Source organism: Lissotriton helveticus, chromosome 2_1, assembly GCF_964261635.1.
Source record: "Lissotriton helveticus chromosome 2_1, aLisHel1.1, whole genome shotgun sequence".
Taxonomy (NCBI): Eukaryota; Metazoa; Chordata; class Amphibia; order Caudata; family Salamandridae; genus Lissotriton; species Lissotriton helveticus.
The window spans coordinates 507,740,846-507,768,383 of record NC_136059.1 but is presented as its reverse complement, the minus strand read 5'-3'; the positions used below and the strand labels follow the sequence as shown (position 1 = coordinate 507,768,383).

At 44.6% G+C, this 27,538-nt stretch overlaps 1 protein-coding gene across 1 annotated transcript in view; it reads right to left on the bottom strand.

The window, feature by feature from the left end:
* Positions 1–27,538, bottom strand: part of CWC27 (CWC27 spliceosome associated cyclophilin) — a 1,032,773-nt gene that overhangs the window by 793,720 nt on the left and 211,515 nt on the right. Inside the window, exon 10 of the mRNA XM_078675149.1 lies at positions 16,582–16,772. Within this exon, the coding sequence (XP_078531275.1) occupies positions 16,582–16,772 (191 nt within the window). The remainder of the gene's footprint in view (positions 1–16,581; positions 16,773–27,538) is intronic.

Sequence of the window (27,538 nt, the reverse complement as noted above, 5' to 3'; positions counted from 1 at the left end):
AGGGGTCCTCTTCGATTACAAGCTCAATTGGGGTCCACTGCTAGGGAAAAAAAGGGGGATGTTCAGAGGGTGAATGCAGCGATCTTTAATTGTGCTTCCAAATTGGGGAAGAAACCCACTGGAGCAATGCTGCAAGTGTACCAGGCAAAAAGCCTGGCTGTCGCTTCATATGGCAGCGAAATTTGGGGTTATATGGCGGGAGAATCCCTTCAAATAAGGGAAAATGATTTTCTGAAATGGCTTTTGTATGTTACCCGTGGTACGCCTAATTTAGTTGTCCATGAGGAATTAGGGGTCCCGTACATAAATGATGCACTCGCCCTGCGCCCACTGACTTATTGGCTAAAGTGTTGGCTGAACCCCGATCTCCCCCTGACCCATATGATTATAAAAGATTGTGTGTCACTTGACAACTCGTCTCGTATTTTATGGCTGAGGTATGTCAAGGAAAATTTTGACAGGTTAGGGTGGAGAGATGTATTCTCTAATCCTGAATGCATTAATAAGAGAGATGTTGAGGAAATCAAAACCCCCTTCCTCGCAGGTATGAACCTGAAAAGAGAGGCAAGGGAGGTACAGAAACAAAGCGTGCAGTCGTATATAATGCTCAAAACAACCCTGAGAGTAGAGCCGTATCTTTTGGGGTTGTTGTCTACCCACGAAAAATTCCTCCTAACCAGGTTTCTGCTGAATCTTTTTCATTTCTTGCTTGTGAAACCCAAATGTTTTATTATTAAAGTGGCAGCTCCCTGCGGCTGCGACGGAAAGTCTCCGCAGGATATGCTGCATTTTATGTTTTTCTGCAATTTTTATGAATTTTATCGTAAACGCTATCTGGTTCCTCTTTTAAAAAAACTGAACTTTAGGCAGGCTCGACCCGCATTAGTTTATCTTCAACTTCTGAAAGAGGACTGTTTAATTTTTATTGTGGGTTTCTTAAAAGCAATCATCAAATGTAGACATTCTCTGGACCAGTAATGAGCGTTCTCTTGGTTTTTTTCTTTTTTTTAATTTTCTTCTGTTCTTTGACAGTTTTTGATACAATGCATTGTCACTCTTATTGTATGTATTTGCGCAACTTTTATGGTTAACGCTGTTTAAACGGAATAACGTTTTATTGATTGATTGATTGATTGACATTCATTTAAAAATGCGCGCCTTGCCAAAAATAAAAAAAAAGGCTTTCACTCTATCAAACACGCGGAAATTACGCCATCGGCGGAGCCTCTGTATAGGAATACCAAGCATCCTGTTAATAGGATCCTGGATGCATTTGATTTGACTGAATAAATAAATTACTTCGCTATTTCTGGGCTTGGTTTTAGGCCTGCTTCGTGTGTGTGTTCGCAGGTGTATCCCTAATACAAAGGGCGTCCTGTGTATTGCTTATTGAAAATGTTTCCTGTGCAGAGCTTGATAAATTAGAAGGCACGTGACCTATTTATCCCGGTTTGACCCCGTTACTGCCCTGGTCCCGGAGGCTGAGTTCTGTGACCTGCTTAGTGAAGCTCATGGAACGGCCTGCTCTGCAGAAAGGCATTTTGGGTTACACGTTCCTCGGGGTCTAGAGAGGGTTAAGGGTGTGAGGGGCATTGCTTGAATATTGCTACTGTGTAAAGTGTTGCATGCACCTTTTTGCTACTTCAAGGCGCTTTACAAAAATTCTGCACTGCTTGGCTTAAACACAACACAAAATAATAACAACAACACATGCAACAAATCTACACAAGGCTCGGCACAGAAATAAATCAAATTACCCAATTTGCGTCCACTCGCCCCTCTTTAAGGACCAGAGTAGATGTTTGTGGAGTGTTCCCAACATGTGATAGTAAGGGGATGCCGTGTAGGAATGAATCGTTGACTCTGAACCTAGAATCTCTGATACACACCTGAACAAGCTTGTGTGATCCTGCGCATACCATGATCTGCCGTCTTCGAGGCACTCACAAACAGACCGAACACCTACATTAGGGCAAGCGGCCTGCGTTCAAACTCCTCAAAAAGCCCCCTTTTATTGTAGTTTAAAGCATTTACTGTTGTTACAACTTCATCTTTAAAGTCTATTAGTTTACAAAATTGTGAGTAGGACCTGTCTCCGAATGTGCATATTGATGTAAACATTTGGAGCTAGACTTGTGTGAGCGTGTGCTTCGATGCAAATTTGTAATTTGTGCAAATATCGTATAATGTAACTCTGACCAGATGTGTGAAAGTATGTTATTTGAACAATGGCTATGTTTATATCAGGATTTATAGAGTGACATACATATATATTCCCAAAATAAGCGTTGAATATATATATATAGTGCTCTGTGGGACAATAGCACCTGTCACCGTTATATACATATAAATATTCAACGTTTATTTTGGGAATATATATGTATGTCACTTTATAAACCCTGATATAAACATAGTCAACGGTGAAAGGTGCTATCGTCCCACAAAGCACTATATATATATATATATATATATATATATATATACATATATATATATATATATATATATACATATATATATATATACATATATATACATATATATATATATACATATATATATATATATATATATATATATATACATATATACATATATACATATATATATATATATATATATACTACTATTATAAAGTAAGAACTTTGAACCTTTGAGGCGGGTAAACTCGGGAACCACAGCACCAATCCACACACCCGATACACAATTGTAATTGTCAGGGTGTGCAGATGGACATAGGCATAACGATGCAATTGAAGTTTTTGAAAGAGGGGTAATTAATGAATTTAAAAAGCTTTCAAAAAAGAAATGCACGTTTGTAAGCAACCTCACTAAAAAACAGGAGAATGCTTTAAAAGAATTACGTGACAATAGGACTATTGTAATTAAAAAAGCGGACAAGGGGGGAAACGTAGTAGTATGGCCCCTGGAAATGTACTTGAAAGAAGGCAAGAATCAATTAAGTGATGCTGACAGTTACTGCAAGACGGAAAAAGTAACATATGAAAAAAGTAATGAGGATTTCAGAAAACAATTAGATCAATGGAAGTTCGTTAAACTGATTTCCAAAGATTAACATAATTTTTTGGATTGTAAATATCCGAAACTAGCCTCATTATACTTATTACCCAAGGTGCACAAGAGCAAAGATATACCTCCAGGACGTCCAATTCTGTCATCTATAGGTAGCATGTATGAGAACACATCCAAATACATTGACTACTTTTTAAGAGAGTATGTTCAATTGTTGCCATCATATGTGCAGGACACACGACATTTTATGAGATTGATCGAAGACATAAACTGGGAAGATAACATGCTGCTGATGACATTAGATGTCAGTAGCCTGTATACGTGTATACCACACGACCTTGGTATTGAAGCATGTGCCCACTACTTAAAAAACCGACCAATAGGTTCCTTGAAACATACTGAGATGTTATTAATCATGATAACTCAATGTTTGAAAAACAACTTTTTCATTTTTGATCATGTGATGTACCGGCAGTCCCGGGGAACCGCGATGGGAACCTGCTTCGCCCCCAGCTACGCAGGTTTGTACCTGGGCTGGTGGGAGGAACAGGTGGCCAGAAACATCAGTGCCTTTTCCCAAAACGTGGTCCTCTGGGCTCGTTACATCGATGATATCTTCTGCATTTGGAAGGGTGACATAGACACAGCTGAAAACTTTGTCAAAGAAATAAATGACAACAATCTCAATCTTGCCTTCACAAGTACAACCAATAAAGAATGCATAGAGTTTCTGGATGTTATGGTTAAAGTCAAAAACCAGAAATTAGAGAGTGAACTATTTAGAAAGAGTACAGCATGTAATAGTGTCTTAAGTGCTGCGAGTTGTCATCCTAAAAACCTTATCAACAGTATCCCGTATGGGGAACTGTTGCGAGCCAGAAGAAACTGTAGCTCTAATGACACCTTTGAAAGGGAAGCAAAAACCATGCAGGAAAGATTTAAAGAGCGAGGCTACTCGCAGAAAACTATAAAAGCAGCGTATGAAAAAGTTTGTGTAATTGACAGGAAGGATTTACTTGTTGAAAAAGAAATAAGTGAAAAGAAGGAACCAGTGAGATTTATTACCACTTTCAGTAATCAGACGAAAGAGGTCAGAAAGTGTTTAACCCCTTCCACGCTCATGACGAGCTGGGCTCGTCATGCAGTAGCCTCCTGTTACGCTGATGACGAGCCCAGCTCGTCATGAATAATGGGGTTCATGGAGTTCCAGCACAGGAGAAAAATCCCCATAGCATTCAAGGTGTTAAGTAAATTTTGGCATGTATTTGAAACTGACTCAACCTTGAAAGAGTGTGTTGAAGTACGCCCCAGTATCACTTATAGGCGATGTCCAGCATTACAGGACATATTGTGTAAGAGTAATCTGCCAATGAAAAAATCTTCTATTCAAGGTTTTTTCAAATGTTTTTCATGCAAAGCATGTAAGTCTAGCAATAATTGTAAGCAGATTATACTTTCAGAAAAACACAAACCATTTATCATCTCAAAACACCTACACTGTAAAACAGAGTACTGTGTTTATGCATTAATATGCCCCTGTAAGCTAGTATACATTGGCAGCACTATCAAACCAGTCAAGCTACGTATATTAGAGCATATGCGAGCAATTACCAATGACGACAAACAATATCCGATTGCTCGCCATTTTCAAGAACATCACAAGGGAAATGCAAACCTTTTGCAATATTGTGCTCTGGATTCAATCCCAAAATCTGAAAGGGGTGGAAACAGGGAACAATATTTACGCAGACTGGAATCTAGATTGATTATAAAATATGAAACAATGCAGCCAGGAGGGATTAATAAGGATGAAGAGTTAGCAGTCCACCTAGGCTAAATATTTGCTATGTGTTATTCAGATTTTTTGAAATGATTATACAGCCGTGTTGCTATCTTAAGCTTGCTACTAAATGTTTTTAAACTGATATTTGATCATTTTATTGATACGCACATTATTCACTTGTAGGAGACGGAGTATTTTGCCCAGAATGAAGAATTTCTGATCTTTGAAGGAACATTGAAAGAGACTTATGGCTTCAGCCCACTTGGGCAGCATTATATTACATTATATTTGAAATACATCCACTAAGATAAACTTGATTCACAAATGAGTTAAAAACCCACTTGGGATTAAAGACACGCCCACTTGGGCTTCACAGACGAATATGCATTGCAACACTTGCAAATTTTGATTTATAAACTCGCACAGTGTAAATTTATGTTAATTATGTTATTCAACAAAGTCACGAATATACCAATTTATTAATGTTTACAAATGTATATATGATTGTGAAAGTTTATAAAATACTAAACTGTTCCAACATGGTGACCAAAAACTGAAAAGCGAGGCAAAGTAAAAAACCGTAGTCCTCTTTTTACTACCCTGCACTATATCACGTAACATTGTGCACTAACAGCTGACCCGTGACCAAGGAGCCGGCTGGTTCCGAAACGCGTCGGGTGGAGTTTGCCACTGCTGTTTTAAAAAATAAATATTGCTGCACTGAAAATTGGGGCTCGGCGTTTTTTCTCATAGAAGCGTGTGAGGAAACTTTATTGGATTCAAAGGGTTCGCAACCTGGCCGGAAGCCCGCCGTCATAAGAGGCAGAGGTATTGTGCGAAAGAGATTTGGTGAAATATATATATATATATATATATATATATATATATATACTACTATTATAAAGTAAGAACTTTGAACCTTTGATGCGGGTAAACTCGGGAACCACAGCACCAATCCACACACCCGATACATCATTGTAATTGTCAGGGTGTGCAGATGGACATAGGCTATATAAACTATAAAAATATGCGTTATTTAAAAAATGTACCTTAAAAAAAAAAAGTAGTCCCTTCGAAGTAGGGCCGGCCGCGACCTGCGTGCTGACGTCAGGAGCGCGGGGAGGAGCGGCGTCCAGGAGCGGCGGACATGGGGCGGGGGAGGAGCGGTGACGAGCGGCGGACAGGCGGTGAGGACCGGCGGACAGGCGGGAGGATCGGTGATGAGCGGCGGAGCGGTGAACTGAGGAGCGCGGGGGAGGAGCGGCGGCAGAGGTAAGGCTCCGGGGGACCCACGGACAATGTCGGGGCAGGCGGGAGTCGGGGCAGGCGGGGGACGTGGCAGGCGGGGGACGGGACGGGCGGGGGACGGGGCAGGCGGGGGCCCGGGCTGTAGTATATATAATGCTGCCGTGGCGTGCTAAGAAAATAAAGTAACTCACCTGCATCTGGGTCTTCCGTTTTTCCTCTGGTGTGATGGCTCTGGACTCCGGGCGCGTCGTTGTGAGGATAACGAGTATGCAATATATATATATATATATACACATATACATACATATATACACACATATAAATATTCAACGCTTATTTTGGGGCAGTAAAGCATGCAAGATGTCGGTATCAAAAATGGAAATGTTTATAAGAACAGTATACGCGCCACCCTCATTCCTTGGGTAAATTCTACTCTCACATCTCCAAATTTCCTGTTTGTTTGCCTGTCTTTGTGACATTATGATGACAACTCTCTGTGCATAAAAAAGAGGTATGGTCACCAGGTTCAATGTCAGGACATCCTGAAGCTAGAGTGGGGGGTTTCGCCCTAGCTGCATAGGCTACAGCAAGCTCTCAAGGGCAGATGAAGAACAAGCATTTGCAATGCGATAGTTCTCATATTATTAAAGTTTGAGCTATTGCTGTTGCATTATTTAGCAATGCCAATAGCTCAAACTTTAATAATGTGAGACCGATTGCATTGCAAATGCTTGTTTTCTCTGGCATTGGTCTTGGCACATCATATGAACTATCTATTTTACTTTTAAGATTGACTTATATTTTCAACAACTAAAAGGGTATAGATCTGTAATTAATGTCTTCGGCACTCAATGCAGGGATGTGGAATTCATATAGCTCAAAACACGGGACATATTGTTTGGGGTCAAGGGCAACAAGTTTTCATGTGTATTTTGTGCGTGGGACAAGTAGGCCCAACCCCCTAAAGTACCAACCATTTGGATGCCAGTTTATAGTACCACATCATGGATCAGGGAAAGGCATTGCCTGCAGTAAGGTAATATTTGTGTCCATGTGTTAATTCTGTTCAAACTTGTATTTACGGTTCATTAATGCAAATGCTTTATTATTAGGGTGAGCGCTCTAAGTAAATGTTGTAAGCTCAGACTGCACTACTGACAGTGATTAGTGTATAAGAATGTGTTCACACATTTTCAATGTTTAGCAATACGAGGCTATGTATAATGCTCCCAGAATGCTCTCTGATTAGATGCAAATATTGCAGAACCTTGAAAGCAAGATTGATGATTCTTTGCTTTCGAAATAAAATGTTCACAAAAAAGCAAAAACATTTAGCTAAACTACTGGAAAAAGATCAGTGGCTTTGGTTGTTTAAAACCATATTTTTTAACTGACATTTTCCCCTAACTATAATGTCACTTTAACATTTGTTTTTTTCAGTAAAGTGCTATGCTTTTTTAAACGGAAACTGAGAGGTCCATCACCATGCTGGCGCAGGGCAAGGCCTCACCGCGAATGGGCTTTGGCCATGCACAGCGTGGGAGTTGAGTGCCTTACTCTCGCTGAACACAGCCTCCAGCTGAGAAACGCCTGAGCCTGGGTGCAGAGCCACGCCCACAGCTGGGCTCAGCACTCATAGCAACCCCATATGGGTGCACATGGCTGTGATGTAACAATATAAAGGGTGTCATTTTAAGTAAGGCAAACCTACAGTCTTTGTTAAAGGGTCAGACCATTATTTTATTTATTTATTTTATTTTATTCAAAGTTTTATATAGCGCGAACAGGATCCTTACAGATATCAGAGCGCTTCACAAAGACAGTGTAGGGGCAGTAGGAGTCAACAGAGATACTGGGAACAGTATAAAAGTCAATAACATGGTGATAACATGGGTAAAGCAACAATAACACGGTGACAATAACAATAACAATAAGATGGTAATAACATGGATAATAAAAAGCATACATAAAACCAATCCATATACAATCAGGTAGGGAAGTAATATAGGACAGTACAAGTCATTGATCCCAATACAGAGGTGTTCAGGTGGATCAGTAAACCAACGTGTATCATATCTTGGTCGATAGTAAGAGAGTAGCGTAGTAGTGCCACTCTACAGGTAAAGTGTAGTGCCAAGGGATAGGGTGAGCAGTGATACAATGCGGAGTCTCTGAACCAACATCTATGGCGATCAGGAGATCTTGGCCAGAAGGATGGTTTTCACCTCTTTCTTGAAGAGTGCCGTGGAGGAGATCAGCCTGGTTTCAGGCGGGAGCGCATTCCAGATCCTGGGTGCCATTCCTGAGAAGGAGCGCTTGTAAGTTTTCGCTTTCCGGAATCTACGAGGTTTCAGGAGTAGATTTTTTGTGCTCCTATTGGTTCTCGAGCCTCCTGATATAGACAGCTTTTGAGCGAGGTAGTTGGGTGCCTTGTGGTGCACGGCCGCGTGTGTCATAACTGCAATTTTTAGCTGTATTCTGGCTTCAAAAGGCAGCCATTTTAGAGACTTTAAGTCTGGGGATATGTGGGAATGCTTTCTAGAGCCAGTAATGAGTCTCGCGGCAGCGTTCAGGGAGGCTCTTAAGGGTGCTGTTGTGGATAGCGGGAGACCGCTGAGGGCCGCAATTCCGTAGTCAATTCGAGGGATGACTAAAGCTTGTACAGCAGTTTGGAAGTCTTTGGCCGGGAGGAAGGGTTTAATTTTCCTCAGTGTGTTAATTTGGAAATTGGCTGCTTTAGTGGCTTTGCTGACGTGCTGCTGCATGTTGAGCTTGGCGTCGAGTGTGATGCCTAGGGATTTCGCCGAGTCCACGATGGTAGGTTGGACATTGAGTGCTGTTAGGTTGTTGAGCCAGGTTTGGGTGGAGGACGTTTTCGCCGGGGGTGAGATGAGTAGGAACTCAGTTTTCAGCGCGTTTAGTTTGAGGTGATTATTGGCCAGCCAAGATTGGGTGTTAATAAGCGTGGAATTCAGATGTTTGATATCTTCCGGGGATTGTAACTTTAGATAGAGTTGTGTGTCGTCGGCGTACATATGGAATTGAACATTGGATGCTTGAAGCAAGGTGGCGAGCGGTTCCATAACGAGGTTGAACAGTGTAGGGGAGAGGGTGGATCCTTGTGGCACACCTAGATCTGCAGGTATAGGTGTAGATAGCACATTGTCGATCTTGAACCTCTGAGACCGATTGTGAAGGAAGGACGAAAACCACTTGAGAACAGTTCCCGATAGCCCCATTCGAGTATTTAGCAGCTCCAGCAAGTTCTCATGTTTGACCGTGTCAAATGCTGACGAGAGGTCAAGAAGGATGAGGAGGCAGGACTCATTGCGATCCAGAATTTGGAGGGCGTCATCAATTATGTGTGTCATAGCTGTTTCCGTGCTATGTTTCGCTCTGAAACCTGATTGATGAGGGTTGAGGAGGTCAAATTGATCAATGTGTTTTGTTAGTTGGAGTTGGACACATTTCTCCAGCAGTTTGGCCAGGGTGGGGATATTGGTGATGGGCCGATAGTTGTTTAGGTCAGACGGATCAGCAGTAGGTTTCTTGAGTATAGGCGTGACTTGCCCCACCTTAAGGGAGTCTGGAATGTGGCCTTGCTGCAAAGAGCTGTTGATGATCTTGGTCCAGAGAGGGAGGAGCAAGGGGGTAAAGTCTTTTACAGCATTAGCAGGTAGAGGGTCTGTGAGGTGATTAGAGGGCTTCAAGGTGCAGAGCAGTTTGTGTATTGCTTCTTCCGAATAGGTATCGAAGTACTGCCAGGATGCCTTGTTTTTAGGTTGAGTGTCTGCCATTCTGGTGTGGTTGGGGTATCGGCTTACATCCATGATGAGGTCATTTCTTATGTTGTCAGTCTTTAGTTTAAAGAAAGCAGAGAAGGCTTCACAGTGTGGGGTGCCATTTGTTGTGCTGTTTGATTGTGTGGGTTGTGCCTTTGTTTGGGTCTGGATTAGCTCGAACAGTTTTCTTGGCCTGTTCTTCGCTTGGTCCAACTGGCGGCTGAAGAAGTCCGACTTTGTGCGCTTTATATTCCTAAAGTAGACATTTCTCTTGTTCTTAAGCTTTTTGAGATGCAGTGCTGAAGGGTCCGATCTCCAGGTGCGCTCTGCCATTCGCATATTACGCCTCTCATCATTGAGTCTGTCATCATACCAGGGGTTAGAGATTTTGGTGGAGACTCTCTTCAGTTGCAAAGGGGCGACTTCATTGACTATTGTATTCATAGAGTCAAGGTAGTGGTCAGTTAGTGATTGAACATCTGAGGCACCTGAAGGGGGAAGGAAGAGGTTGCCGATGTGGGGTGGTAGGGTTGAGGGGTTAAGATTCTTCAGATCCCTTTTCCATATTTTGGATTTGATTGGTTGAGTAGGGTTAGGTTTAACTTTTTCGTTGATAAAGAAGGTGATAATGTGGTGATCTGACCAATCACAGGGTAGAATCGCCTCCAGTTGAATAGCGTTCTCTTTGGCAATGATGAGATCGAGAATCGCGCCTTTGTCGTGTGTTGGTTTATCGCATAATTGGCTGAGGTCAAGCGCATTGAGGAACGATTTGAGGCTATTCACCACGGTGTCTTTCTGATCGTTCCAGTGGAGATTGAAGTCCCCCAGGTAGACTTGAGTGGTCTGCCGACCGGCATTGGAAGTGATCATGTCCATGAGTTGTTGGGAGAATATGAGATTGTCACCAGGCGGGTGATAGATGAGATGTAAAGCACAGACTTGTTTGCCCTCACTGGTGATGTCGAGGCAGAGGAGTTCACAGGAGGAAAGGGACGGGGAGGTGACTTGAGTAACGGAGAGGTTGCTCCTAAAGATGCATGCAATTCCCCCGCCCGTCTTGCCAGGAGACCTGTCCAGCCTAATGATGTGATAATTGGGGGGGACTAGTATGTCCATAATCGGGGTAGAGGCTTCAGTGAGCCACGTTTCCGTTAGAATGGCTAGGTCCAGATCCCTTTCTGAGACGAGATCCGCGATGTCGGAGGAATGTCTCTGGGCCGATCTGCAGTTTAGTAGGATGCATTTGAGTTTGGGAGAGAGTAGGGTGGTCGAGCTATCTAATGTGAGGTGAACTTTTCTGAGGTTGTTAGGGACGGAGCCTCTGTTGTTGAGTGTTGGGAGCCTCCGAGTGTTTGTAAGAATTGTGGGTATGGTGATGTGTGAGTTGGAAAAGTCTTTTACCGGACCTGGGCCATAAGAGTGAAGGAGAGAGCATAGGTCGCGGTCCGACAAGGGGTTGAGAACACGACGGGGGCGGTGGGAGTTATTGCGAACGGGGATAGTAGGCCATTGCTTGTGTCGTCGGGGCGAGGGTATGTAGGGAGGGTGCGTCGTTTGTAGGGTAGTGGGATGGTGCGAGGTAGACTGGGCTGTGAGGAGAGGAGGTCTTTGATAGCGTGGACTTCTTTTTTGATTTGTAAGATTTCCTCTTTGACTTGTTGGAGGGTGGATAAAGTCAGGTCAGGGGGGTCATTGGGGAAGGTGTTGGTGGAGAGGGCCGTTGGTGAGTGATTGAATGGTGATCTGGGGGGCAGGCAGGGTATCAGGGGGGGGGGGTATACTGGCGTTGTTGAGGGGTTTAGCGGTGCTAAAGGGTGGGATGGTATTCAAAGTGTGAACGTGTTTGTGGGCGAGGGGTGTGGGTGATGTAGGTGAGACAGGCGGTGGGTGGGGAGCATAGGTAGTGACTTCAGTGGAAGACGGTGCCGGTGAGTAGAAGAGTGAGTGGAGGCTGAAGACGGTGGGGGAGACAGGAGGGTAGTGAGGGCTGAGAATAGGAGGTGGGAGAGAGGGGGAAGCTAAGGTGAGGGAGGAGGTATGTTCTGTATCGTTTGTTGGGAGGGGGGTAGCGTTGTGAGTGGGAGTGGGGAGGGAGCAGGGACGGGAGAGGTGTCTGCCGTGGGGGGGATGGGGGGGATAGGTGGATAAACTCCGAGTGATGGTGTGTGCAGATGTAGGCGTGTTGTGGGTGGGAGTTGTTGTGTCAGGTGTGAGAGATTCGTGGTTGGGAGTGGGGAGGGAGATGGGGAGGGAGAGGTGTCTGTCATGAGGGGGCTGGGATGGGGGGGTGGATAAACTTTGGGCGGTGGCTTGTTCAGATGGTGGTGTGTTGTGGGTGGGGGGTTGGGAGGATAAACATTGGGCGGTGGCTTGTTCAGATGGTGGTGTGTTGTGGGTGGGGGATGCTCTGTCCGGGGGGAGAGGGATGGAGGGGGTATGGGTGGGGGTAAGCAGGGTCATGTTAGAGGGGCTGCTAGTATGTGCAGTGGAGATAATTGTGACTGTCTTTGGGGAGTGGGGGGCGTTAACAGCAGGTGGGCCATTTACTAGGGTGCTGGGGGTAGAGGTGTGGTAGGTGGTGGCTGCGACGTCAGGGGAGATAGTGCTGACGGAGTTCTGGGTGGGGGTCAGCAGCTTGGAGAGGTGCTCTTTGAACTTGGGGAGCAGGTTGTCTAGTAATTCCAGGTGCTTGTCTGCGGATTGGATTAGGACAATCCCGTTATTGTATATAGTAATGGTAGACCTGCCAGGGAAGAGGTGGGAAGGTGTGATGGTGAGAATTAGGCCATGAGGTGTTTTCCTGGTGGTGGAGACTGTGAGTAGGGATAGGAAAGTTTTTCTCCATTGGGCTCTGCGTGCGGTGTGGAAGATGATATCGGTATTCAGGGCTCCATTGCACGGTGAGAAGTAGGTGTCGGCAAAGGGTGTTTCAGGATGCGACCTCAAGAAGTTGTGTTTAAAACGCTTAGTGGCATTTTTGGAGAGAGGAGTGGGGGGGTAGTTAATTCTAAAAGTGTGCTTGCCGCTGAGCTCCATTTTAGAGAGGCTGTGGCGATAGGTGTAGGAAATGGGACGGTAGTACAAGCTGTCGTCCGCTAGTTATAGGGCCGTGGGGGACACCAGTGAGTGATCAGAAGTATAAGAGGTAGAAGTCAGTGTGATCCCCGAACAGACAGTGCGTAGGTGCAGCTTACCAAATGTATCCTATGTACGAGGAAGCAGTCAGTTTACACCGTGTAGCCAACTATGAAAGGTAGGACCGATTAGGTGGAAGCCAAGTTACATATTAGCATTTACGATGTAACAGCAGTGTAGTCTAGGCGTAGAAAGTGGCTGGGTGCAGTTTACATGACAGAGCGAGGTGTATGAGGTAGTAATAGTCAGTGCAATATCGTGAGGTAGCTTACATCGAAAACCCAACAAATAAATAAATGCGGTAGCGGACAGTGAGTGAAGGGGGTAGAGGTGAGATAAGTGCAGCTTGCCGCAGCGGACAGTGGGTGATGGGGATAGAGGTGAGATATGTGCAGCTTGCCACAAGTAAATATAACAAGTATAAGTACAACAAATGTGTATAAGAGTAGAAAACAAAATAGAGGGATAAACTAAAATAAAATAACAGATCCAATACTGCAATACAAGGCAGGAACTTAATTACAGTGCTTAGATGCAGAGCTATGTAGATAGTCAGTTCTTATGACCTGTGCACTGGGCAGTGAGAGTGACTAGTCCATAGTGAGAGTGACTAGTCCATTAAAATATAAAAATGGGCCTATTGGTTTTATCAAGAAGTCAGAACATCAACATATGCAAAGCAGACCTCTTGGCTCACCAATAACCATAATCAAATGTTGATGCACCCAAACTTTATATTTTTTTAATTGTAGGGGACCACATACTGGGTGCCGGCAGGATCTGCCTTTTGTTTTCTCCAAAGTGGGTGACCATGTAGGACACCTACATCAACCAAAATTGTTAGGGGCCACAGGGGGAGGCCCAATGCTCCTGCAGCCAATCGGATCCCAACCAGCACTCACTGTTGTGGTTGTGCTGGAAGAAGCAATCTCTTTAACTATGTTCCTGACCAGGTGGGAGCAGCATTTTCTTCAGCTCCTGCCGAGGCAGGAGCAAACTTGTGTTTCCTGCCAGGGAGAGTGCTGGCAGGGAATACCCACACTCTTCTGGGCAGGAAACAGCAGTGTCCCAGATAATGGGGTCCCCACAGCACTGCTTGGATCGCACCCTATGGGACAGGATACCTGGGGTCAATCTACAGCTCAGAGGGAGGGAGGAGGGGGATGTACCCCCTCACCCCCAAAAAGACACTGGCCGTTGGGAACCCCGGGGCCTCCATTGTGTTGGGGAAAGAGGCCCGAGACTCTCTCACCATTCGTAATGATACTGACCCTGTGAAATGGGATCCCTGGGGGCCTCCAGAGGCTCGGGGAGGGGGCGGTAGCCCCCTCCCAGTTGATAATGAAACTGACCCTGGGGAATGGGGTTCCCAGGGCTTCTAGTGGCTAAGGGCGAAGGCGCTGCCCACTGCCCTCCCCAAATATGAAAGTGTACCAACCTCCCCAGGTCCTGTCCCAACCAGAGGGGCTTATCGTAAAAGGGCGGGAACCTGCCATTTTTTTTCCTTCCAAATTTATATCGCCTTCGCAGATCCTCAGCAGATCTACGGAACTGGTTTAAAAAAAAAATGTTTATGTTTTTTCTCGTTTCCCTCTGAACAAGACCTGGGGAGAGGGTGAGATCACATCTTTTGTTCATGTGGTGACAGCCAATCAGATCATATCTCTAAATTGGTCAGCTCTGCGGATCCTCCATGAAGTGATATGTACATACATTTTTAACCTTAATTTCTCAAAATTAAGAATGGATTTGCACTAAATCACAAAAAGCATGCTTACTGAACCTAGATCTAACCTTCTGCCAAATTTGGCGTCATTCCCTTTTGGCTGGAGGGGTGTCTAATTTTGAGACACCCCCTTTTCCTCGTCCTCCACTGGACGGTTCACTCAGAAACTTTCCAGGAAGGAGCTCAGGTGGATAAACTTTATTGTGAAACTTTTATGAAGATTCATCAAATGGTGCCAAAGTTATTAACAAAGCAAGAAATTATTTTTATACGGAAATGTGGTCCTAAGTAGTACTACCCACTGACAACTCCCACTGGGTTTACGTATATTCATATTTATATATAAATGCATACATATATTAGGGAGTCAGTAATAGCAACTCTGTAGTTATGATTAGGCCACAGTTTGCACAGCAAATGAAATGCATATGACTTCACAATATTTATAACCCTAAGTAATACCTCCTAAAAGCACAACGTAATTAAGGAATGCATACTTAAAGTAACTCGCTACTAGAGAATGCTACATTCATAACCCCCTTTTCCCTTTTCAGATTGCTAAGGAAAACAGGATATGTAATCTTAAGATTATTTGGGATATATGTGAATGCGTCCCTTACATAAGGGAAGAGGTCATGACCATTAGATTGGGTATGCGAGATACGGTTTGCATAGCTATTGTGGGATTTACGGATTGAAAAGCAAATCATGACTTCTGAAGTTTACTGGTTCAAGATGTGATAAGTAAAATTAACCATAGCTTCACCTTTGTTTTTCAAGTGATTATTTGGGGTTTTTGATCATACACCACATGCAACCCAGTAGGACGGCGAAACCCCATTGTGCGCAACCTTTCGCCTAAAGGGCCAGGTCTACTGGCAAGACAGCACCACAGGCGGGTAGCCCACGCTGCACTCAGCCATCGCCCATGCATAACTCAAGTTGGCCTCATATCCTAGCCTTCAGCAAGGCCCTGAATCCAATCCACATCACAGAGTCAAAGGCCCTGTATAACTATAGTGCTCAATGTCCCATCCTAGATAAAAGAGGCCGCAGCAAAAACTTTTCTGTGACACTTAAAGCGCAGCAGATTCACTAATCTACAGGCAGAATTTCGAATCCCCAATGGTTTATGGGAGAAAAGGTCCCTAATCCAATAGTAATCTTTATTTTTTAATTGTATATGCAAATCCTCTGAGTTCACTAAACAGAGTAACATCTACAGAGTGACGGCCCAAATATCTTGATAATTTAATTGCAAATTGCTGAAAAACTATAAACGCTTGACACCAAACCAAGCAGGTCTACTTTTTATGGCAAGTTTGGTTTAATTTCCTTCAATTGTTTTCTTTTCAGAGGCGTGCAAATAAAGAATTCTATGCCAGTTAAAATGGAAAATATCCTTTTTTAGACCCCATCCCATTTTTATCCTCACCACACTTGACCGATCTGCATGAACCCTGTCATGCAATCCAAATCAAATTAACGTAATTTTTGAACGTTTCGCATGGATTCATCCAACAATACAAAGGTTAACCCCTTCGACGCTCATGACGAGCTGGGCTCGTCATGCAGTAGCCTCCTCGCACGCTCATGACGAGCCCAGCTCGTCATGTAAAGTGGTATCTGTCAAATTCCAGCACAGGGGAAAAATCCCCATAGCATTCAAGGTGTTAATAAGGAAACAAATTCAAAGGCAGTCTGTCAATAATTGGAAATGACACAGATTTCAACCTTTAAGTCCAAGTAATCCCTTGAAGAGAATAATGTGTACATCATCAGATATACAAATGTCTTAAACTTCTCAGAATATAGCATGCCAAAATGAGATGCAGAGACAACCTTAAGTTAAGCATAATGTCTTCACCCACCTGCGACTCATTTTCTTCACTGTCACCGTGTCTTCACTTTTGGCGGTTGGTTTAACGAAGTCAGTAGGATCTCTCTTCAATTTTTTAGCAATACGATTTTTTATCTGATCCTTCTCATCGCTGTCAATATCATCACTCTCCTTTTCATAGTTGTCCTCCTCTTCACTCTCATCTTCTTCACTTTCGTCTGTCTGCAACAATTAGTAAATACCAAACATTTTCAGACGTTCTATTGATTTAACTAAGACAACATGCAATGTAAAATAGAACAACAATAGAAATCTGGTGCACTACTTTGTTTCCTTGGGTTTATATACTTCTGTTTTGGACACGAGCATCTGACTATAACCTCAGGCCTGGGCTGCCGTAACCAGTGCATGTCTCGAAACTGCCCCTCTGTTACTTTTGGGTAGTCTCTAAAAAGTATTTATTGCGTTTGTGACTCTCTCTCTCTCGAGCATCTCAGTATTCCTCCCCGGTGCCTGTGGGAGAACTCTTTAGACCATTAACAATGGATGGATGTCACTTTTAGAAGTAGCCAAGGGTATGCCAAGATGCAGGTCCCTTGCTTGCTGTGCCACAGGATCCAAGCTATACCTGCCTGATGAGATCAATAATGCTAAGACCAGTCTTGGGTTGCTTGTGTTCCCTGCTGTTCGAGAAGGGCTGTTTCCATGAAGCGCAGGGTCTGTAATGATTTGCATAAGGCGGGCCTTTGTAGAGAGTTGGAATGCTACCCAAAGTGATTGTCAGTGGTTTAGGCTATTTGCAAGCATTTCTCATCATGTATGTGTATGCTAAACTATGGCAGCCTGGGTATTACATAGAATTGTCAATTCATATATAACCCTTCTGGCCAACACTAATACTAATACTAATAGAATAACAATCAGCAGCCAACTGCAGCTCAAACAGGCTGCATAATTACTCACTCACACTGCTTATTATGTTTACACTCACACAAGACATATCTGCTATGGGTCTTGTTCATCTCCCATTACTGTATTAGCCAATAATCCAACTGTAGGAGGCTGGCTTAGTATATGGTGCACACGTATTTAAGTCAAGCACCTTGCACTAATCCAGACAACACGTATGGTGATTTTAGTGGTCTTAGATAACCATAGAAAGCTCTCAAAGTGGTAGCTGTGGAGAGCAGCCTTCAGGATTATTTTGAAGAAGTGTTAAGCATCTCCTTTTACCAGTCCTAATCATTAGTGTAGGTTAAACGAAAAAGAACCGCACAGGGTATATATTTAAAAATATGTCTAATTATTACACAACACTCACTAACACATTGGTATATCTCCTACCCGGAAATATAGTATATCTCCTACCCGGAAATATAAACACAAATACACAATAATACTTCAACTCCAATAGGTAAGTAAGCACAAAATACAGTGGTCTCCATGGGGAGACCAAACCATCTACTAGTAAAATGGAATGTGAAATGCGATGGAAGTCGGGACTCGGACCAGGAGACTCAGAGTAGCTGGGGAAAAAAGGAACCAGGAACCCCAAAGAGGATGTGTGTAGAGTGGAAACACAGCTGTGTGTCCAGTATACAGCCACGGCCCGTGGAGGGAGTGCGGTGGGGCAGAGAGGCGGGGCGGGGGAGGGGCAGGGTGGGGGGGGGTGCTAAAAACCGGCATATGGATAATTGGAGGTAAGTAAACAATTCAATTATTAAACCAAATTTCGTAGCGTGCCCTGCATCACAAAATGCGATGCAGCGCGCGCTACGAAATTCGTTTTATGAATTAAATTGTTTACTTCTCTCCAATTATCCATATTCCGGTTTTTAGCACCCCTCACCCTGCTCCTCCCCCGCCCCGCCTCTCTGCCCCACCAAAACTCCCTCCACGGGCCGCGGCTGCCAGTATACGTCAACGGGGAAGTTACAGTTGCAGTTTTGAAGAGGAAGGACCTTCTAGTGGTCCCTGAAGAAACCACGTTGAAGACAGAAGGTTGTAGAGTCACCCCACCCGTGGATTACCCAGGAACCAGGATACCTTCACCAGGGAAGCCGGGTGCATAGGTGCGAAGTGACTTCGGAAACCGCCGTAGACCACAATGGAGGACTTCAGGAAAGATGCAGCTGGAGAAGACTGTGCAAGAGTCCTGTGGAATCCAAGGGTGGATTCTTTAAGAGAAGGGTATGCAAGCAGAGGGGACAGTGCCTATGGCACTCGGAGGTGACCAGGAGGCACAGAAGAGCAATGTCCATTGATGACGGACGGTTCAAGTGAGTTGACGGTGATCTAGTCGTTGCAGCTGTGGGGTCCAGATGACGCTGAGGAAGACCAGGAGCCGTCCACAAGCTGTCCCACATCAGAAGTCGAGTACCAGGGGTCGGTGGCCAGCGGGAGCACCAACAAGCCTTGGCAGCTACAACTGGTGTGGAAAGCGAAGAAGGATCAACATTGCGACCATCAAGTTCGGAGGGACTCACCACAAGCAGGGGAGTCAGAGCAGGCCTGAGCAAGCATAGGAGCCTTCTGGAGCAGAAGACCCTCAAGAGGGCCGAAGGCACAGGAGTCACAAGAAGACCAGAGGATGCAGTGAATATGCTGTAATTGGCAGGAAGAGATGCAGGGGCAGGAGCTTTTTGTAGCCCGAAGATCTCTGGAGTGCAGAGCCAATAAGCCTTGGCAACGGCAAGTCAATACAGTGCACAGAATTTTGGTACCAGCAGGTCCGACAGGGGATACTGTCCTCAAAATAGCAGAGAGGACAGGTCAGGCCTCGAGGGAGTTGTAGAACCACCACTTATGTTGCTGTGCCTTTTGAAGTCCGAGGGACGTCAGGAGCAGCAGACTGGTCAAGTGTGTTGCGGTGCCTGCAGATGCAAGGGAGTCACTCATTCACTCCAAAGGAGATTATTTCTGGTGTCCTTGATGCCCACAGCTCTGAAGTTCCTGGAAGAAGCACAGACACAGACAACTGGGTTCTATTATTCGATTTAAACATGTTATGTTAAAATGAATTTGTCAAGCGCACTTACACTGTAGGTTTCTTGGCGCTATTCAAACACTAGTAGCTGCGAGGGTCCCATTTAGCCTGACTGCGCAAAGAGCCAGGTTTTCAAGGCCTTTTTTGAATCCCAGGAGACTATCACAGTTCCTAACTGAGAGTGGAAATGAATTCCAAAGCTTGGGGGCCAGATAAGAAAACCTACGCCCACCTTGTCGTTTTAGTTTGATTGAAGGAATAGACAAAATATGAAGATGGGCGGAACGAAGGTTACGTGCGGGGGGGTGTCTCGTGATAGGGCTGTTAAGAAATTTGGGGCTAGTGCAGTGAAGGGCCTTGAAGATTACACAGCCTGACTTGAACGCCGTACGTTGCGCAATAGGTAACCAGTGTAAGGTGTGCAATAACATCCTGGTGGACTGCCATCTCGGCTGCTTGTAAATCAATTTTGCCGCCTGATTTTGAATTATTTGAAGGCGATTGACCAGGCCCAGGGGAAGGCCGGTATACAGCGAGTTGGAAAAATCGAGGCGGGAGAGTACCAGAGCAATCACTACCTGGATCAAAGCTTGATGAGACAACAGGTAAGCGATCTTTCTTATTTTCCGTAGTTGAAACAGAGAGGAAGAGACCACTGTGCCCACATGACCCCTCAGAGAAAGGTCAGAATCTATAGTCACTCCCAAGCTTTTCACCGATGAGGATGGAACGGGAGGAGGGCCTGATTCGAAAAAGACTTGCAGAAAAGCGAGACCAGGAGCAGAAGGAGTATTCCTTGATGCAGCCTAGGTTCCAGGCAAAGTCCAAGTGTCCAGTCGGTCAAAGAGTGACGTGTTTTCAGGCTTGAGATTTGTCCCACGATGAATCTGAGGACCCACCCACAGGTCAGCCCTTAAATACCCTAAGAAAGGGATTACGACGACTCAGGGGTCCCTCCGAGAGGAGGGGCTGAACGGAAGGGAGGATATTCTCATGTCCTTTGTCCAGTTTCACGGCAGAGTGGGAACCAAGGGCTCACAGAACTTGTTTAAACTGGAGCATTCAAAGAGAGCACCAAATGTGCCCTCAAAGCACTCTGGTGGCGCTGACAAGTGCCCCCCACCCCAACCCAATACACAAAGTAATGTGAGGGGAGGTGGTCACACCTCCCTGTGACGGGAAACCTATTGTTCTACCTTCCCCTGCTTGGGTTTGGCTCAGGAGCAGGAAGGCAGAATCGGATCTATGTTTGGCAGCAGCACTAGCTTCCTGTCAGACCCTGAAAGCTGTAACCGGGAGTACAGGGGGGTACCCCAAGGGAGCCCCCCCAGGTACATGGGATCATACTTCCAACACTGGAACCAGTGTTGCAGTATGATTCCAAACATGACCGGGTTTGGTGCAGGCACTATATAGTTAGACATCTCGTAGTAACTGATGTCCACTATATGTATCAAAATACCTGCCTGCCCTTACAAAGCCTTGAGAATCAACTCCGGGGTTCGTAGTGGGTGTCCTGCTCATGCAGGTGCACCCTCACACTTCTACCCAATCACTTGGCCTTCATGGACTTGTCCAGTGCTTTTGATACAGTATGTAGGGGTAAGTTGTGGCAAATGATGGAGACCATGGGTTTTGAGGAACCGTTGGTCGTCTTGCTTCGCAGACTCCATGCTGCCACAACAGTATCAATCAGGTTTGGTCGTGATGGTGAAAAGAAAAAACCCATCCCATCCACCGAAGGTGTTAGTCAGGGATGTATCCTGGCCCCGTTTTTATTCCTGGTTTACACCAATGGCTTAGAAAGTTTTCTGTTAGAAAGTGGAGTTGATTTTCCCCAGGCTAATGGAAGACGGATACCAATGTTGTCTTACGCAGACAACACGGTTTTAATGACTCTAACTGCAAATGGCATGCAAACTTGTCTAAATGCCTTTGAGATCTTTATGGAGGGTTTAGATCTCAGGGTCAATTTCGCTAAATCATTCGCTATGTCCTGCTGCTCAAAAGGTTTAAGATCTCGCAGGTACCTTGTGAAGGATTCAATTATTGCGAAAGTTGAAAATTTTAATTACCTGGGTAATCTATTTAACAGAAAGCTTAATTGGGATCCCCTAATAACTGCTCGTGTGCAAAAGGCCACACAATCGATCGAGGACCTTTTTCGCTTCTCTAGTAAACTGGGCCAAAACCCAATTGCGGAACTAATTACCCTATATAAAGCTAAATGCCTCTCTGTTGCAACATTTGGGGCAGGGGTGTGGGGGACTTAAAATTGTAATAAAATACAAGTTATGGAGAACAGATTTATTCAACGTCTCCTATCTGTCCCATCTGGTACCTCAAATAGCTTCTGCCATGGGAAGGTGGGCATTGATTTTGTGAGTAACATTATTCATGTGTCCCCTTTGTTATTATGGTCTAAAGTTTGGCGATATGAAGATTTGAAATTGTCAAAGGAAATTTTACAAGATTGTCTTAAGCTTGACCATTTCATGAAGATCCCATGGTTGCTATATGTTAGGGATACATTCTACAAGATTGGGCTGGGATATTTATTCCAAAAGCCGGATATGATTGGCAAAGACTCTAAAATGATTATTAAAAATGCCTATCAATCTAGCTTAGGTATCTTGAGGGATAGTGAGCATGCAGTGTATAAGAGGGATAAGTTGCAACAACAGTTCTACCTGTCAAATATTATGCACACCCAATGGCGTTTCTATTTGACGAGGTTTCGCCTTGGCACATTACACTTCCTGTTTGCTTTTCCAAAGCAGGGTGGGTGGTGTGAGAGGCTACCCCCTTGCCCCTGCAATGGTAGGGTTTCTCAAAATACTCTGCACCTTATCCTTTTTTGTACTTTATATAGGGACCCAAGAAACCAGTTTATTAAACCTGTTTTATTATCACTTGGTTCCCGTATTTATAAAGAAGGTTATGATCATCTACTGTCCCTTTCAACCCCAGTGATATCTAGCGCAGTACTTAGTTTTATTAGAGTGTCTCTTGCTATCAGACACCGCTATTGAATGTTACTCCTTGTGGTGTCACTGATAAAAAGACTATTATGTGGATATGGCAATGAAATTTTACATGCACTTTATGAAATGCTGAAACAGTTAAATTGTTTATCCTTAAAAGTATCCTGATCCCAATATGTATTATGTACTGTGGAGTCCAAGATGAATTGTATGTTTTTTTAATATGTTACATGTTTTTTGTTAAATATATGTATACTTTTATGATTCTAAAGTATGAATCGAAATAAAGTTATTCTGATGATGATGATACCCAATCACCCTGACTTCAGTACTGAAAAGCCTGCCATAGGGGTGACTTATAGGTTTTAAGTGTCATGATCTCAGATATAAGAAAATGTATATCTGCTGTGAAAGGTGCAAGAACCTACTCACACAGGCTGCAATGACAGGCCTGTAGTCACAGTTTGAGTGGTCTATCATGGGTGGCACAATACATGCTGCAGACCATTGGAGACCCCTGCAGTACCTATGCCCTGGGTATCCGAGTACCATATACTAGGGACTTACAAAGGTATACTAGTAGCCAATTGTGGTTGGACAGTAGTCAGACCCCCCCAGGATATTGCGGCACAAATTTGCAAATTTAGCGGCACAAAAATTTAAATTTAGCGGCACAAAAAAGAAAATTTAGCGGCATTATTGCGGCACTTTAATTTACTCGTAATCATTCCTTTTCAGCCCTAAAATGGAACCTGTTTTAGCATAGTATTCCACTTTGAAATAGGCATATTTAGTTTCTGCATTTCTGCAGAAGCACAGCTCAAATCTACTAACCTCGTGGGAGCAGGCCATATTTCTCCCTGGGATGTTCTAGCACCCATGTATGCACCCCTGGCGGGGCACCACTCCCTGGTTTCAGTCACACAGCTCCCTTCACTCTCTGGTTTAATTCATGCAGCACATTTCACTCTCTGGTTTCAGTCACGCATCTCCCTTCACTCTCTGGTTTCAGTCACGCAGCTCCCTTCGTTCTCTAGGTGCAGTCACACAGTTCCCCTTCGCAGTGCGAGAGGTCAGTGAGTCCAGCCCTCACCACCTTGCTCATCCATAGTGGAATTGCTGCCATCTGAAATGGGAACTTTTGCCGTATAATATTACCTTGGTTTTGGGGGGGGGGGGGGGGGGGTTATACAGTGCGAACTTGACCTGAAGGTATCAGAGCGCTTTACATGAGCAACAGTTGAGTTACAGATTGACACATTCCCTTTCTATTGTTAGACACAGTAAGATTCAGTGATTTGCCAAAATTACAGGATGTTGAGCATCCCTGCCGAGACAGGAACCCAGTTCCCCAACTTCGAGGTCGACCGATCTAGCCCTTAGGCCACATCCAAACTTCCACCACGTCATCAAACCTCACACACCTCACCCAGTATGCTAGTTATAGGCCAAACCACTTTTACTACCGTGCACTCCAATGGGCACCCAGGAATCTGTTAGAACCAGAACATGTCCCAGCCTCTCTAGGGATAAGAGCTATATAAATAATGTCATCTAGCCACCCAGAAAGTGCTTTAGGCCTGACGAGGGTTATGGCAAGAGCTATATATAAATACAAATGCAATACTATGTATAGCATATATAGGTGTGTATACACGTATTAACATATGTATACATATATGTTTAGATGTATCCATACCTGTAAAAACGAATGTATGGTTTATTTTAAAAAAATATATTTATTTTAAAGCTTCCACCTCTACCTTTCACTCCCATCTTGAATCATCCCAAACCTTTTGGACTAGTGAACTCTCAAACATTCTTTCACAACTTTTCTCTATTCCTATCCAATTCATCCAACTAACAGGTGCACAAATGTGTGTGCAGTGGTAGCTGCTTGGATACAAAAGTCTGTGTGTGGGAAAGCTGGGAGGCGTGTGACAACCACTCAGACTTTGCCCGATGCCTACTGTGGGAATGTAGAGAGGTGGGAAAGCACGGGTTGAAGGGGGAGTTTGGGGAAGGGAGAGGGTCTGTTCCGGAAAGCAAGTGCTCTGCAGGTGAGAGTGAGCTGCTGAGTGTATGTGAGTGGTGTGACAGAACAGGTTGGGGAGTTTGGGGTAAAGAGGAGGGTCTGATCTGCAAAGTCTGTGCCCTGCAGCCGAGAATTGAAGTGTGAGGGGACTGGAGGAAAGAGGGTGGGGGCAGCTCAGGAAAACCCTTGTCTTGCAGGTGAGAACGGGCTGACACAGCCTGCTGGCCGGGGTGTTTGCTGGGGGGGGATGCGGTGATACAGTGCAGTACATACATTTTAACTATAATGACTCTGCCGGCTTCTGAGGCCTGCTTGGCGATTGTAGTTTTAATATCAAGGCCTCCTGTGAAGAGCCGGGGTGTCCTGTGTGCAGGATATATACACCGCCACGCTTTCTGTTCCTGCCAAGCTGGAAATAATAATTTAAAAAGCGGGCTTCTGAGATGCATATACCTCAGCAGTAAACAAAAAAACTTGATGAAAAGCGGATCTGGTAAAGAAAAATTCGGCGGAAGGAGTGCAGAGATGGTTTTCAGGAAGAGATGAGGAGATGCTACACAAACGGAGGGAATAATCGGGACGAAAAAAGAAAGGGGGAGGGCTGCTGAAGCGGTAGAGCATAATTGAAGAGTCCTTTTCTTTCTCTGCTCTTCCGCCCGTCCCTGTGCTGGGATCCTCATTTTTTTTTACATTCTTTACTGCAATTACAGGACAGCAGTCGAGCCTGCGAGTTGGGGCGCAGAGAAGCAACACTTTCCTTTTCTCGCTCGCCTTTCAGAAATAGTGTAATGGAGGAAGCAGGCAGCTCTCACGGTTGTACAGCGCCGTTCACGTGGTGACGTAGGCGCTTACAGCCAATAAAAATGCTTGATTTTTTTTGACCTGCCGGGAGACCTTTTTTTGCGGCCGGTTTGGTAAATATCGCGGCCATCGTGATTGCCAGCTAATTTCGCAATTTTTTCGTGAATCGCGAAATCGCAAAATGCTGGAGGGTCTGAGTAGTACTTACCATATGAATTTAGGAAGGAACCACAGTGACTAGGGTCCTCATTAGCAGGATTCCAGTAAAACTAGTCAAAAAAACATACTATCACCAGCAAAAAGTGGGGGTAACCATTAAAGTAGATCCTACTTTCCTACAACCGCCATCTCCAAATAAACAAGCACTGAATAACTGAAGATATCAACTGCATACTGCAAGTGCCCCTAACCCCAGCCCAATACACTAAGTCATGTGTGGGAAGGAAACCTATTGTTCTACCTTCACCTGCTCGAGTTTGGCTCAGAAGCAGGAAGGCAGACACATGTCTGTGTTCGGCAGCAGCACTAGTTGTCTGTCAGACCCTGAAAGAATGTAACCGGGAGTACAGAGGGGTACCCCAAGGGAGCCCCCTGTACATGGGATCCTACTTCCAACACTGGAATCGATGTTGGGGTATGATTCCAATTTTTTTTATACCAAACATGACTGGGTTCGGTGCATCCACTATATAGTTAGACATCTTGTAATGACTGATGTCCACTCTATGGATCAAATTGACTGACCGCACTTACAAAGCCTGGAGAATAGACTACAGAGTTCGTAGGGGTGTCCTGCTCATGCAGGGCACCCTCACACTTCTAACCAAGCACCCTGAGTTCAGTACAGAAAGGCCTGCAATAGGGGTGACTTATAGGTTTTGAAAAGTTGTGACCTTAGATATAAGAAAAAATATATCTGTTGTGAAAGGTGTAAGCACCAACTCACACAGACTGCAATTGCAGGCCTGTAGTCACAGTTTGAGTTGCCTATCATGGGTAGCACAATACCTGCTGCAGACCATGGGAGACCCCTAGTGTACCTATGCCCTGGGTATCCGAGTACCATATACTAGGGACTTACAAGGGTATACTAGTAGCAAATTGTGGATGGACAATTTAGGACTGTAGCACAGTGACTAGGGTCCTGATTAGCAGGATTCCAGTCAAACTAGTCAAAAAATATACTGTCACCAGCAAAAAGTGGGGGCAACCATTAAAGCAGATCCTACTTTCCTACACCCGCCATCTCCAAATGAACAAGCACTGAAGATATCTTCTGCATACTGCTGGCCAATTGGAAAACTCAAATCTGGTTCACCACTGAGGGTCAACTACCATGACCCCTTCTTTACATCTCACAATGACATTCAGATATGGGATGACAGTAACGTCCATGCTAGCAGACATCCCCGACACTTGTCCCTCCAACTAAACCAGCTCATACCCCTAAACTTTAAACAAAATATCCGGTTGGACAGCCTAGGGCATAAAACAGCTACGTAGACTTAAATCATAAAAAATACCAGAAAAGGACAAGCACAGCTGCTTAAAAAATTATCAGCTTACTGATAACCATAAACTATGCGTCTATCTCTCACACCTCTTCATCCACCACACTACTTGTGTCCCACATCACAATAACGGCACCTTGGTGGTCATTACTCACAACATGGAAACACTTCCCACATAGGTCCAAAAACAAGAACATACCCTTCCAGCCACACACTCTACAACGTACCAAGCTGCCCATGTAGGCAGGTGCTTCAGTGACCCACACAGGGGGAAGTAAGTGCTATATAAATGTTGCAATCCAGTACAATATATATTGAGGACATGCCCACTGGATGCTCTCATGTGCCAGGTGTACCCGACAGCATTTACTCAGCTGCATGTAAGCAGTGCACTCCTGCGAGTCACTCTCCTGCCATTCCTGTGTAGTCTCTAAAGAGCCCTGCTAGGGCAGCATTGCTCACGCGCACACCCATAGATTACTGCTCACCACTCCTAGATGGGCTAGTAAGATCATTCACCATGTTTTTCTGTATCTAGAGCATGACCTTGAGTCAGTGTCCAGTCGTAATGAGTGAACCTAATGGAGCTGTACCGTAGTGGCCTATAACCAGTGCACTCTGGTGGATCACTCCCCTTTCATCCTGGCAACCAGAAAACAGTGCAAGCCTGC